Source organism: Aquila chrysaetos, chromosome 5 (assembly GCF_900496995.4).
Source record: "Aquila chrysaetos chrysaetos chromosome 5, bAquChr1.4, whole genome shotgun sequence".
Lineage (NCBI taxonomy): Eukaryota > Metazoa > Chordata > Aves > Accipitriformes > Accipitridae > Aquila > Aquila chrysaetos.
The window spans coordinates 75,735,733-75,751,087 of record NC_044008.1 but is presented as its reverse complement, the minus strand read 5'-3'; the positions used below and the strand labels follow the sequence as shown (position 1 = coordinate 75,751,087).

General features: G+C 45.5%; 1 protein-coding gene across 9 annotated transcripts in view; it reads right to left on the bottom strand.

Moving 5' to 3' along the window:
* The window catches only part of TBC1D16 (TBC1 domain family member 16), a 33,012-nt gene that overhangs the window by 11,343 nt on the left and 6,314 nt on the right, over window positions 1–15,355 (bottom strand). For all 9 annotated transcript variants that reach the window (XM_030013910.1, XM_030013911.1, XM_030013908.1 and 6 more), the window contains exons 2-3: window positions 14,319–14,554; window positions 12,657–13,284 (exon numbers count right to left, since the gene is read on the bottom strand). In XM_030013910.1, the coding sequence (XP_029869770.1) occupies window positions 12,657–13,284; window positions 14,319–14,496 (806 nt within the window). In that variant the 5' untranslated portion in view covers window positions 14,497–14,554. The remainder of the gene's footprint in view (window positions 1–12,656; window positions 13,285–14,318; window positions 14,555–15,355) is intronic.

Genomic DNA, 15,355 nt, shown 5'->3' with positions numbered 1-15,355 from the left:
ATATCACTGCTTTGAGAATTAAGTGAATCTGAAACTGTGACCCCTTGATTCTTAAAAAGGCCAATACATGTGAACAATCTCAGTGCAAACTCTGAATGGGTTCCGCTGTGAAATCAGGGTTTGCAAAACAAGGCAAGTAGCAGGTATAAAGACAGCCCCCTGCAATGCCACTTTATGCAATGTTTTCTAATCCGCTTATCTAACAATGTAGGCACTGAACGCTGAAAATCACACACTCAGCATGCATCTGCAGCACACCACATCAGTATGCTTTCCAAGCCTGGCTACAGTGCCTCTTCCACAGGGACGAGCCTTATTTGCAGCATCTACCCATGGTTCAGGTCATTGCATTCCAATGGACAGGTCTCCGGACATCCCAGTTAGTTGTGGGTTAAATTTTTAACCAAGCCCCTGTGAGCCGCCCAGTTCAAATGTATGAATCAAAACCTTAGCGCCCACACGCATGGGAAATAAATCCCGGAGCCCCCTTCTCTGGTTCTGCAGCATTATGTAGATGAGACCAAGTCTGTTTTACTTTCAGCTAAAAGAGCACTCTGTTCACGAAGTTCTGCTGCTCCGTTTTTCTGAAAGAAAGCATCAAAGCAAAACTTACATTCAAGCCATTTGGAGGTTGAGGTCTTAGAAGTGACATGGCAATATCGCCATGTGAGCAGGGATCACACAAGATAGCCAAACTCCCTCAAAGAGGAACGATAGCAGTTTTTCTAGGTTAGATACCAGTATACTTCCAGTCTCAAGCGCAGCTATACACTACCACCTGCACCTTGTGAATTTTTCCATGAAAACTGTACTCGCCTTTGTGAAAAATCAAGCATTACTTTCTGATAAAGCTGCAAAATATCACACTTTCTAAAACATTCAGTATCTCATGTTAATGCAAAAGTAATAGGAGTCCTGGTTCAAGACACTTGTGCTGGACTGCTTGCTATAAGCAGCTGGTATTTATGGAGCAACACTTCATAACAGCCACAGCTGGTTACACAGGATTTTCCTGGAAGAGATGACTCAAACTAGTTTAAAGACTAAGCAGAGGCAACCAATTTTCTAAAACTCTTGCAAAGATGAACTGGTCAGTACGACAAAGGGCTGGAAGCCGGGTTGGCTGTGAGGATCATTGTCCTGCAGTTCCCTCGTCACAGAGGCCAACGTGCCCATTCTTCCAGAGCACCATCTCAAACGACCAGCAGCAGAGAGACGACTGCCAAGAAACAATAGTTACCAGTAGAGCTGGGCAGGCTCGCTTTGATCCCTGGGAATTGTGTAGCTCCTCAGTACAGAACACTATTGCCAGCTGCAGTTCCTTCTGCTACGTAACCAAAATCTGCTTCAGATATGCAAGTAGCTACTGGAGGCTGGAAAGGCCAGTTACAAAGGTGCTGGCAATGTTATATTTTCTGGGAACGCTTCTTCAAGTCAAAATGTTTACATTCAGCCACTAGTTACAAGCTTGCACACGCATCCAACATACACGGAAGCAATTCCAATGTTTTCATTGATGTAGAAGATGAAATCTGAAAGAGACATCTGTATACCCCATGCCCTTCAGAGAGGTCGATGAACACCTACATTCATACATAGTACAGATGCAGAGAGTACCACCTCCTACATTGGTGCATACTTAGTCACTGTGGAAATTAAGAAAAAACCTCACTGTGTTTAAAATTACTTTTTCCTGTATATATTGATTAAAAAAAAAAAAAAGATTCTAATCTGTTGGACTACTTTTAAATATAATTTTAATATTGAGATCATTCTGTATGTAAGTAACAAGTAGTATGATCAATGCTAATTTTGTGGATTCTGGGGAGTCCTCTAACTAGGCACACAAGATACACAGATGCAAGAGAAGAATTTATTATTTGTCAGACTATTGTATCTGTTAGACGAGGAATTTATACCAGAGTGCCCTGCAAAAGCAGGGAGCTGAAGCACTGCAAGGCAAATAGCTGGAGGAACATTCCAGAGAGACTTTGAGTTGTGGGATACAGGAAAAACAGAGCGCCAGCTAGTATGCAGCACTGCTCAGCAAAACAAGAGAACAAGTGCCATGGTCTACAGGAATAAAAGGGACAGGGAAAAAAAAATAAGGAGGATTAGCAAAACCTGAGGCAGGAAACCCACAGACATATTCATGATTCCACTTAAGTGTTTTCTCCTTACTGAAATCCCATTACTCTTTTGTCTCAAAATACATCTCATTCTTGCTGGTGAGCAAGAACAGGTGGTGATGTATTTTCTCCACTCAACAATCAACTACAGCAATCAACCATATCTACATTCCTCGAACTTTTGTAGCCCCTAAGAAAGCAAGTGCTTGCATAAGGCAGCCATCGTCCTCTTCCCACTGCACGGAACTCTCTCACATACCCGATCCGAGGAGGTCAGCCACACTGCAAGTGAGACTTTCGACATGCAGTAATGTAGTAATGGGACCTAACTTACTGTTCAGTCAAAGCATTTGTACACACCTACATAGCATAAAGAGAGATAAAACCATTTATTATTTCTGTTATAGAGCCAGGGCAGAGACCTGCACCAATTACATGGGAAGGCTATTTCAGCAACAAAGATCCAATAACTCATTGTACGACATGATGTGACAAATGTAATTATAAGAGGGAAAGGGGCTGAAGATTATACCCATGACGTGGCAGCTACCTAAGCTGTCAGCATGCACCACCCGATTCCCAGAGAGCCTCTTGCAAGAGCCAAACCCTCCTCAGTTGGCTCTCCATCACCATTGTACTAAAGCATGCCTTCACTAATAACAGCTTTCCTTACAGCCCGAGCTATTCCTGCACGCTGGCTTGTGAAGCATCATTTACAGACAATAAGTATCATCATAATGTATCAGCATCCATGTAATGGGAATTACATGCCCCTTTTCCTCCCCAGGGGTTAGCATTTCTCTGTTTCTCCACTATTCCCCACAGGCACTGACCTTCTAGGTTCCTCTTCTTTCCAGCAAGGTGAAATAGCTCATGGCAGCATCAGCCGCCTAAAACATGTAAGACAGATAGCTTCAAATAAATAATCCATCAATAAAAGTTCAAAGCTATCCTGAAACGCCTAAAAATTTAGTGTAGCGAATGTACAAAGTGAGGTAATATTGGGCAGCTGGAACCCAAATCTATTGTTCTGATAAAAAGAAGTGTCCTTGACAATATACATATATTATGAATTGTGAAACGTGCTGACTTCAGTGACATATGAAAGATGCGCAAAAGAAAACAGATTGGTAATTTGGGATTAAAAAAAATCTGTCAAAATGTTTCTGCTCGTTCTGTGTAATGCTGCAGAGGAGGACTGGAAGGACACTCGCAGGATGGCACCAGCTTCTAGAGGAGTGTGGCCACGCAGAGCCAGTCGTTGACAGTGAAATGCTGCAGTCGCACCAGCTCTCGCATCTGATCAGCACAGACAAGTAACTAGGTTAAGAATTGTGTTAAATTCACCCTTTGGCTGAAAATATTTGGAACTTGAAGTTCCTTTGCCTCAGAGAGCCTGAACAGAATCGATTTACACTGACCTCGCTGAATAGGGAAAAAGGTGTTAGATAGTCTGGATGAAAGCCTAACCAGAATTTCTGAAATTAAATGTCAAAACATCCTCATGTGGAAGCATATCTATATGTCTGCAAACGCGCGTGGAAACAAATCTAACAATTCTTCCCATTTGTTGGGGAAACCTGTGAAAAACTGCCCAGGACGTTACAGTACAAAGTACACGAATGTCAACATGGACTTTCCAAAAGCTTGTTCCACAGGCTTTCCATTGATCTGTTTGCTTTCAAAACATAAATTTCCTCACGTTGAACTGCACTAAATGCTATTTAGTAGCTAATTAACTTTCTGTGCTGAAAACCTCCTGTAATTGCACTTCTTTCACCTTTTTTAGCCTGTGTCCTCCAGGGAACCCAAGCTGTCCTACGGCATTTGTTCTGCTCATTTCTATCTCACAGGCACAAGTTCCTTCCTGACACCAGACTGCCAATCACAGCTGCAGAGGTCACTGGAGACCAAATTAGGAGCACTCTGCCTCTGACAAACTTGCTTTGCTTAGCTTGCCGTAAAGGGAAAATAAAAGGTTATGAAAAATAATTGTATCCTTTCATGCTCGGCACCAGGAAGCAGATTCAACAGCGCTTCTAAAAGTCAGCGTATTATTGTTAGTCACTCTTCGTATTAACGATATTCAAAGAACAAGCTGTTTACATCTTAAAAGCGTTGGAATCCCTCCCTTTCCCCGTACAGGAAAAGAGCAGAAGGTGGTTTGTGGTTACCAGCCGTCTACACATCGGCCACCTCACCGGCACATGCTGCGGGGAGGGCAGCAACTTCTACGTTCACCCTCTGACCTTGGACTGTAACAGCAACTTCGTGATCAGGGACGGGGCTCTGAATTAACATCAACTCTGCGAACACAAGCCTGACATAAAATATTTTAACACAACAGAATGAGGGACTCAAGGAAACCCAATTATGCAGCTTTGCCTTCTGATAGGCGTAATTGGTTTGTCCTTGAGAAATAAAGATCAAAACAATTTGTTATGCTTTACGCGGCTATTGCAATCCGCTTTTACAGCACCCTGACTGCCTTCCCAGAGCACGCACAACCACCCAGCGCAGGTAGAACACGCAGCGTCTGCCTCTGCCGCCGGTTCATCATCCCAAATCTTGGCGGACAAAAGCCGACCTGTGCGGCGGAGCGGCCGGCGCCCTGGGATGACCCACCTCTGCAGCGGCGCTGGGTGCTGCCTTCCGGCCCCGCTCCGCCGAGGAGGGCGGCAGCTGAGCGAGAAGCCTCACTACACTGGGGGCTTTGTTGCTCCTAATTCATTCCTCCAAGTCCTCGTGGCCTGAAGGGAAGCCGAGTGATTTTAGCCAGCGAGAGGGGGCATTAGAAAAACAGTCCTGCTCACCTCCAAAGGGTTCCCCCCAACTGCTGTGAATTAAACCAGAAGGAAAACAAAATAAACCCAGAATTCTTGAGTTAATTATTTTGAATGTATATGGGAAGGAGAAAAAAAAATCAGAAGTTTGCAGTGAATTAATGTGTGTTTTAATCTCTTTTACCCAATCGAAGTCTGGAACGTGATACACATATACCTTCAGTTAAAAGACAAGCAATCTGTTTTTCACAGATGAGACTTCCAGACAGGTGTAGGCTACTTAGGTAAAACCCAAGGTTTTTCTCTGTGACTTCTTGTTGCAGTGAGATAGCAGGGGCAGAGTTAGCAGTTCGATGCTTATGAATAAAATACACATAGCTCCCGAGAAGCCAAACACAACAAATCATTTAGAGCCCAGCGTATGCTGCTCAATGATGCAAATGTTACCTTCATTTTAAGGAAGGAAAATATTCCAAAAGCTGAATGGCAGATTTTTACAATCCATACAGAGAAGGGGCACCTCATGCCTAGGCTTTAGCTCATTAATAAATCAATCGAAATGCAACACTTAAAAAAAAAAAAAATTCCTTAGATGGAAAAAGTGATTTCTCAGCAAAGCCCGAAAAAGAATGTTTGCTTTTCAGCCTATTCCAGACTGGAAAAGGGGACCTTTCTTACCAGTGTTTATTTTATATTTAAAATCAATGGATTATTTTGCTTTTTTCTTTCAGTTCTATCCATGCAAAAATAAAATTCTACACTAATTATGCTAATTACAATCAAGCCTTCAAAACCCTGGTCCCTTGAAAGCCCTGAAGATTACCTTTGTTCTTGTATTCTTGGCTCTAAGCAATGAACTGGGAATTTCAGGGGGACTTTTTACTGACAGACAAAGTTAACCAACTCCCCGGACTCTGCACTGCTGCTGACCCAGTATTAGCAGAGCCAACACCACCCAGAGAGAATTTCACTGTTTCCACAATACAATGCGGATTTCCCAAGGGGAGAGCTTTCTTCAAGTAGCAGAAAAGGGAGAGGAAAAAGGAGAGCTGACTAAAAGCATGTTTCAGAGTTATTGCAAATGCTTAATGCTGTTATAATTGCGAGGACCGAGCCAAGAAGACAGAGACTATGCAGATTTATTTGCATATAGTGTTGTACTTTTAGAGGGGACATGCTCTTTATTTTGATCCAGTTAACGCAATTCTTCCCCCACAAAGCTCTGGATACCCGCCAGCACCATTTATCTCCACTCTCAATTAGGATTTCTGGGCGTTACGATCGTATAAATAAGGAACAGAAGAAATGCAAGAATATCCTGGGAAAAGGCACTTTATTGCAATACCTCCCGGAGAACACAGCCACTGGTGTGTTTTACCCCGCTCCTGCCCGCCCCGTCTCCCTGCTCTCGCAGTCTGGCCGGTCTGTCACGCCAGCCTTCCACCCAAACCCCCTGCGTTCCCTCAGAAATTCTCTGTTTCTCTAGCACAAGCCCAGGCTATAATTTTACTGTCAATAATTCTGCGGGGTTGCAGTTGCCCAAGCGAAGGCGGCTGGTAGGGACCCACGGCCCCTCAGCCTGGGGGTACGGAGGGTGGTGCAGCGCCGTACCCGGGGGCAAAGCGCTCCCTAACGCGGCTCTGCTGAGGCAGCACGGGGGCGGGCAGCAGACGGGCCCTCGGTTTCACCGGCTACCGGGGCTACCGGCGGGGGGGGGGATGGCGAGCGGCCGCCGGGGAGCGCCCGGCCGCGCCGCTGGGCAGAGCACGCCCCCTGGCGGCCGCGCCGCGCCACCCGCCCGGCCCGGCCCGGCCCCGCGCTCACGGCCCCGGCCCCGCGCTCACGGCCCCGGCCCCGGCCCCGGCCCCGGCGGCGCTGCGAAAGCGAAGCCCCGTCCGAAAGCGGGAGTTTAAAGCCTTCCCGTCCTCGTAAGCAAACCCCAACAAGGCCTGGCGCCCCAGAAACCCGGGGTCGGGGTCGGGGGTGGGGTGGGCAAAGCGGTTCCCCTCTGTTCCTCCATCCCTCCCGTTTGCGTGGCCGTGGGATCTCCTCCTTCGGCATCCCCTGCTCTCGTCACTGACTGTTCCTCCCCTGAAACCCCAAATAAATAAGCTTCACGAGCCCGCTAGCTGCAATTCCCGATCTCGAGTTAGCTGCCACTATTTTCTTCCACAGAAATCTGGCAGCGAACCAACAGAGGGAAAAAACAAACCTGCTATAATTAATGTTCTTGCTGTTCAAATATTTATATAAAGCAAGATAGAGCCGTATGCCTCCGCAATCTCTTGGATCTGTCCAACCTTCTCAGCTTTGCAGCCGGTAACAACTTTAATTAATTACACAGCATTGCTGACGGCCAACGGCTAAGGCCAGCTCCTCTTCCCAGTACCTGGCTCCGCGCAGACCACCTGAAAGTACTGCCTTGGGAAGTTTACACCTACCCCACGACTCAAAGAGAAGGGAAAAAGGACTGTCCTTCTGCTGGAAGAAGGATTTGGGGATATTTTTTTCCTGGGCACAGGTTTGGGTACAAATGGAATTAGGTGCTTTGGAGTCTTAACATCATAAATCGCACTAGATTGGGCAAGGTCCTAGGGAATTGGAGCCTGAACCAGAAGCAGCAAGGCACCCCATGCACTCATCCCTAAGGCTGAAATCATCAAAAGTAAGATAGCATGACACAAGATGCTGCAAGAAGTTACAGGAGATTTAGAAGTCTGTGACCAATTCCCCCGGTTCTAAGAATATAATCACTTCTGTTACAACAGCGATGAATTCCCAACCTCTTGATGACTCCAGAGCTCCTGCCAGTTCACACTAATTTCAGCTCATTTCCCTTATAATTTTGCCTCCTGTTTATTCTGCAGAGGTCTGAACAGCACTAAGCCTTTCAGGTGAGCTGCCAAAACAACATGATGCAACACTGTACGCTCTGTTACCACCCGCTCCTGCAGCTGCTGCCACCCTCCATAACGCTGCGCCTCCGCTCCCTCGTGAGAAGGTAATTTACTGATTAGCTCCCTGGGAAGAGGCTTAACAACAGGATGTGCAACACATCTGTAAAAATTGCATCAACTGCAACACCAAAGGACTTTTTCCTTGTGTTGTGTGCTTTGCCTAGACCGTTTGTAATGTTCTGTTTGGTGAATTCACGTCGGCTGAAGAACACGGGAACCGTACCATCGTTCAGCTCCATTATGAAAATGTTTCATTATTTTTATTACTGGCTGCTAAAACGATCACCTTCTTACGAAAGACATTTCCTTCTTGCACTGGTATCTGTGACCACATTGGTCACATTGCTTCTGCTCATCCTTTAAAGCAAGCGCTGTGGAAGCGTGAGCTGGCATCTATTCCATCACCTGCAGGACTGTTCACCGAGCTCCAGCCTCCAGCCAGATGTTGCCCCACACTCCACTCATACTATTCCACCACTGAGGCTTCTCGGTCCAAATTCTGACTGTATCGACCAACATCCCAGCCTGAAGTTAGTGAAGGAACCAATGCCAGCATTTATTTGTCCCCTTCAGCATTTTTGCGTGGTGCTCATCAGGTAACAGCAACTGCAGTTTATTACTGAAGTGAAAAGCCTTTAGCAGCCCTACCACCCATTGCTAGGGAAAGTTCCTGTTAACCAGGGATCACTCTGGCACAGCACAAAAAACAACCCCAAACCAAACCCCACTTACAGAGCGCTAAGTGCTTCCGCAACTGATTGGTATAGATCTGATGTCATAGTCAGTTAAAATAACTTCAGAAGCATTGGTTGAAAGACATTATATAGGTGTCAGATGCTATTTGGTCACCAGGATGTAACAAAAGCCTTTTAGTTTCACTTTACTGATGGGGAAAATGGAAGCCGAGTAATTTAGCAGGGCAGCAACAAGTCAAAGCTGGGCATAGAGTACAGTTGTCCCGAATTAGTGCCCTTCAGACAACAAGGCAAATGTTTCCTGACAGACAGCAAACAACGGTAACAAGAGAGAAAAGGAACAAAATGGAACAATTTTATTTCCAGTATCCCTCCTTTCTCACAGAAATGCAGTCAATGACAAAGCCGCTATCACTACAGGCATTTCCCACATTAGCTACCTCCCTGCTGGAACCATGTACTATGAGCAGAAAGGGCCCCCCAAAGTTAATACGGACACAAAAACCAAGGGAGTAAAGCCACCTTTCCATGAGAAATGAGTGCACTATGCAGAAGAAGTGCCAGGCTCGTCTAAAGAGAGAAGGAAGAATGTGTATGCTGGTGATGGGACACTCCCATAGCTCGTAGCCTGAGGAATTGTGTAAATGGGAGGAAAGCATCGATCGCTGCATGGGATCCCTGGCAGCCTGTCAAACTGAGAAGCAGAGGCAAACAAAAAAACCAAACAACAATGGATACGTTTTTATTTCCTTATGTTCTACAAGGCAAGTTGTTGACTTAAAATGACTGACTCGTTGTGCAACTCAAACGCTTCCAAGCCTACCTCCCTTCTGCCTCCCTGTCCCTGTTCTGCACGCACTGGTATGTGTTTGTTGGCTCCCTTCTGCCCAGGAGGCCAGGCCATGTTCTCAGAGGATGCTCCAAGAAGCACACGGGACTTGTGACTCCTGGTCATACAGATATTTTGGCAAGCAGCTTGCTGAGCCCCTGATCTCATCTGATCCAAGTCTACATGTACATCCTAATTCTTTCACAATGTCACATTTTTCCATTTCTGATGATACATAATTGCATGGAAAGAAAGATGGCTGGACTGAAACACCCATGCAATGCATTGCTTCAGCTTCTGAAACAATCACGGGGAAAAGCAAAGTTCTCTTTACAACAACTCCCCAGTGCAGAGGGAAATAACCAGAAACATTCGTTCCTCTTTGCAGGGAGGAGGTGGTGACCAGGGGGTAGGGAGGGAAAAGAGTTGAAACAATCTGCCAGCAGCACAAACTTTGTTCGCGCTCCAATTCTGGCTCAGATGGGAAGCAGCTAGCAGAAAAAAAAAAAAAAAAAACAACTTTAAGAAACAAGGAAGCTGTTCTTATGCTTGTAGTGACTTCTGAAACAGCATCCCCCGCCCCCAAAATGCTGGGATGAACGCAGGAAATAAGAGAATGCTTTTAAACAAGACTTTTACAAAGTATTCTATGCAAAATCTCCAACTCAAACAGTTTGTAAGATCCTGCAGATATCATGCGAGGGGGCTCTACGGGAAAGAACAAATTGGCATAAAAAATGGACACACTGGACAAAAGCCTTTCAAGTCTGAAGTCCCAAACAATGAAAGGTCTGTTTTATTAATCTGCTGCAAATTATGAGTGCTGCGTACACTGTATGAGGCTTCCAGACTGGTGCCAGAGGAGTTAAAAAAAAAAAAAAAAAGAAGAAAAGAAAGGGAAATAAAAAAGTCTACCAGGACCACGAGCAGTGTGTTTGCAAAGACAGGCTTTGCATTGCTGGAGCTGTCAGGACTCTGGCAGCACACGAGGAAAGCCGGCAGAGGGCTCGCCCGAGCCAGGCTGTGAAACAACAGGGAAATGCTACACGAATTCACAGGCAAGGTAGTAAAGATGCAATAAACTGTATTTCCTTCCTTCCCTGACACTATTAGCAGCTCAGAGCACAAGCGTTGCAAAACAGTTAAACCACAATGCTGCTTGCCCCCTTGCTGTGTCCCCAAATGCTGTGCCGGCACCCTTCTGCACCAGCTCCTCTCCCGGTGCGCGCTGTCGGGTGCAAAAACTCTCCGAGACTGCTGCACGCCTTGGAGAGCACATGGCCTTGTGGGCCAGGCCAAGGATTTCCCCAGGATGAGTTCAGTCTCCTGGTTTTCAGCAGTTCGGACATTATTCTGAACGTGTCCCTCGCTACTCCTGCTTGTAACCACTCAAGTGGGGATAATGACCCCTTAGTCAGGGTGTGTGGGTGAACTGGGCCACAGCTGAGGCCACAGCTTCCCCACACACACACTGAAAGACAGAAATATTTTTCCTTTAAGAATCTTACTGCTGGAACTCAGAAATGTTCACAGAAGCATTTTAATTATACTTTATTTACAAAAAAATGCTTCAAAACCCCCCAAACTTCATTTTTTTTCAGAGTGACAGAGACAGGTCAAACACACAGATTGTCAGTGCTGCTCCAAGGAAAAAAAAATTTTACGCACCTTAAACAAACAGAGGCTTTGGCAGCAGTGGATTTGGAGGTTTTCTGTTTTTGTTTTTTTTTTTAAGTCAAGGCCAAGAAATTTCTAAGCCAACACAACATTCTCTGCAAGTGTATGCAACTGAAGTTTCAACCCCCAAGCAGTAACCCAGTGTTAGAACACAAACTGAATGGGACAAAAAGCCTAGGAACCAACAAAATAAAGTCAGTTATTAGGACTGATATTTAATCATTCAAAGGACTCTCTGTAAAATGTTTTCAGGGTGTGTTTTGTGACATTTATGTAGGTTCCAGTCTTCTACATTCCTATGAATACTTGTCAAAAAAGACTGTCAGGCATCACGTTTAGAGAGCTAAAAAGGTCACTGTCAAACTGACATCGTTCAACACAATTTGGAAACCAAAGGCCCATCCTGGGCACTCTGCAGCTGCTTTGCAATGCCCCTCTGCGGCCAGAGGAGAGCTGCTGTGGGACAGGACGGGATGGGACAGCCATGCTGGCCGGGCTGCTCAAACCACTGCCCACCCAGCTGCTGCAGAGCTCAAGCCCAGAAAACCCTGTGGGCTCGCAGTTAATTAGAAGAACACTGCTAGGACACATATCAAATGCAAAGCTGATATAAAGTCTGAGATCACTGCACTGAAGTGTTTCAAAATAGCCAGAGAGAGTTGAATCAATTAGAAAACTTCCTTCATAAACCTTGTCCTTACTGGCATTCTCTGGGCTTCAGATTAGCCCATAAAATAAAGCGGCAAAATCTCTTCAAAAGTCAAGTCTTAATGTAGTCTGTACGTTGCTGAGAGAGAACTTGTTTTTCCTAATTTCAAGCGTACTTTCAAAGTTGAGCTATATCCTCAAAGTCAGCCCCACAGTGCTTCACGAACACAGCACACCCATCCTCCCCAAGCTGGACATGAGTGATACACTGCACAGAGCACACACCAGAAAGCCAGAAACATTGCATATTGATACAGTAAGTTATATAGGTATCCTACTATTCATTATTCCTTTGCCAAGGTGCCCTCTTTCCACTATGTAGAGTTTACTGCAGATGCCATTGAGAAACATTGACACTTAGACATACCAGCATTGACTAAAATATCCAGGTTAGACATGCAAGAATTAATATTTATATGTCTTAAGTGGGACCACGTTCTGAACACCAGCAAGACAAGCTCATACATGCAGACTTCATGTCAACACAGTGCCTTGCAAAGAGGCACCCCCAGCTCAGAGGAAGTCAGACAGACACTTTGATGTGGCTCTCCACAAGAAGTAACTAGCACATCTCCTCAGCACAGCCAATTAGACCAACAAAGGACCTTTTTAATTTAGTAATGCTGCTTCCAGGGCTCAAGACAGTTCACCTGAAGGACTGTACATATACAGCCCTGAATGTTCAGGGCCAGGGTTCACTGAGCAGAAGCAGAACTGGCCAGCAAACAATTTCCTGTAAATTATACAAGTGTCTGAAGCAAGACAGGATATTCAGCTCAATGCCACTGTGAAGCTTCTCAATTTCCTTCAGCATCTCAAAGCTCAGCAACCAGCACCCCAGCTATTCAGCCAGAAACTGCAGAAAAGGATGCACTCACCTGCTTTCATTATCCAGAAACACAGAACTACTGCTTTTCCCAAGGGCTTCACTAATGGGAGAGAGGCAGAAGGGGGAAGAGAAGGCATCAGAATCAGAGTCAAAAGTACTGTCCCTGCTCACGTCATCAGCAGACAGCTCCAAGGAGCCCTCATCCTCCCCCGGCTCTGGCCTGCAGTCCAGACCTTCCTCCGTCCCCTCCACCGACAGCTCCGACCTGTTCTGCTCCTCCTGAGAACTGATTGTCGATAGGATTCCTGAGTCACTGCGGGCAGGCTGGGGGGACCGGTGGGTGCCGTCTGCCGTGGGGCAGCACTGGGAGAGCTTCTCCCCTTCCGAAGAGGGGGAGCTGATGTAAGCCACATCTTTCACAAGCTGTGACACAGTCAAGATGTCTTCTTTCAGGATCACTGCCCCTCTCTGCTCGGTGGGGGAAGCCTGCTGGACAATCCCAAAACCCTGAGTGTGGCGGCCACGTTTGCGGGGAGCTTTACGGACAGGGGAGCTCTCAGGAGTGATATAGCGCAGGGCTTCTTCATCCTGCCTCTGGATACGGGAGTTTGGCACCCAGGCAAGGATAAGTGTGGTTCCCAGTAGCTCATCCTTCTCCATGTACAAGCACAAATAGCCTTTGAGAAAGCAAAGGAGCCATCAGTTATGACACAGATTTATTCTAAGCAAACTGCGTAAGCCTGAAATTTGCACTTCCCCATCTCTCCCCACTTCACCACCATTACACATGGACAAAACAAACCCTTTATTTACCAGGATTCTGCCAAATGAATTGTGGAGTGCTCAACATTATTCAGTATTTACAAATAATTTCAGTTCTGCATATGGCTTTTGAATAGTCTAAATTCCCTCTGCCCTAAGTGGACATAGAAGTGACATGCAAATACTTCAACTTCCTGGACGGATTACTAATCAAGAGTAAATTCTGAAATATGTTGCCACATGAAAAACCTCTATTGTTTGTTAGTTAAACAATTTCAAGTGCCAGCTAAACATTTCTTTCTCAAGTACATTTACCTTAGTGTAGCTAAAGGGCTACAATTTCCATGCAAAGCCAACAGAAAAAAAGTCACACACACAAAAAGGGAAGCGTGGGTCAATGTTCACAGAATAATTAGTTTTGTGAAGCTGAGCCAGTGGCCATGGCTCTCTGATGAAAACATGTAAGAGTGCAGTAACAGATGAGAATAAAGGACAGAGCAGTATTTATCTTCATTTACTCCAGTGCATGCAGCCACGATCAGGTTTTCCTTATTTTCCCTTTACCAATGGTTGTCGAGGCCACTCTAGCAATGACAGTTACAAGAAGATACTTGGCTTTCCTGAACAATACGTATTTGAAAGAGCAACAGAAGTTACTGTCCTCAAATAACAACTGTCCATCTTCTGGCAATACAAAAGGATGTACTAAAACAGGTAAATCTACGCTAGACCAGAAGAGAAAGGAGAAATATCATCAATTTTCCTACTAAAAGAAGAGCTGATGGATCAGCTTGTGGATGGCTTTCCTTAGTCTTCCATAAGACTGCCTTGCCCTGTCCCCTACTGGCATCTCTTCATTCTTTAGAGCCCAAGATGTAGAATTTGATACAAATGCACAGCCCAGGAGAGAGAAAAAAGAGTGAGTGAGCAGTCTGCAACACCCTATCACCTGGATGATGCTCCCCGATGCCTTGTAGCAGCTCAGGTGGGTGAACACAGACATTGTTCTTAGAGTAGATAATCTCCCCATCAAGTGTGGAAGATGAACTGCTGCCACCACCAGGATTCAAGGTCAGGAGGTCGGAAGCTTTTGAAGAGGCACGTCGGAGGAGTCGCCCCAGAGACATCGCCGAGGAAATGTTTCCATTATCTGTCAGCTTTAATCAGGAGCCAAATTCAGAAGATCTGCCAAGAAGAAGGAAAGAATAGTGTTAGAACAAATATAATGACAGCACAGCAGGTGCCTACCGCTGTCTGAGAAGGAACAGGTCTCCCATCAACTGCTGCATCAATCCTACAACTCAGGCAAGAGCCTCCAATTGCCCTGGATCTGTAATATCACCTCTATGTTTTAAAGATGCTGAAGTACAGAATCCTGGAATGTTTTTCGCTGCAACAAAGAAATATGAAGGCAGCAAAAAACCACATTTCAATAGTTACTGTGAGGAGGAAACAGAAAAGTAATGCTTGTCACTGAAAATTGCCCTTTAAGGGAATAGCTCAGTGATGCAGAGCTGCCCAATGTATCACTGTCCTGGGGATGTCAAAGAGAGTCAGAGTAGACTCTGGAGGATTCCTTCAGCACAGAAAAACTGCTGAGACCATCACATTAAACAAGGGGCTGCCGCTTCATCCACAGTAACCACTGATCTCCAAAAAAACCATTAATCAAAACAAGTTCATCTTGTGCTTACCAATTTTTGGCATAATCCTGCTGTGCATTTGAGGTTTTTGGGTTGGGGTTTTGTTTTGATTTGTTTTTTTGAGCAGTGACGGTTAAATAGAGCTTTTTCAGGGATAAGTGGCAAGAGACCCATGTTCAACAGAGCGGGCAGACTCCAATAGCACAGTATGGCATGCCAACTCAAGGCAAATATTTCACCTATCAATAGGTAACTTTAGCTAACTGTGGAGTATGATCCTCAACTAATCACCACGTAAGCTCTGTACTCAAATGAGACGTGCTCCTCATTGGGGCTGTTGATG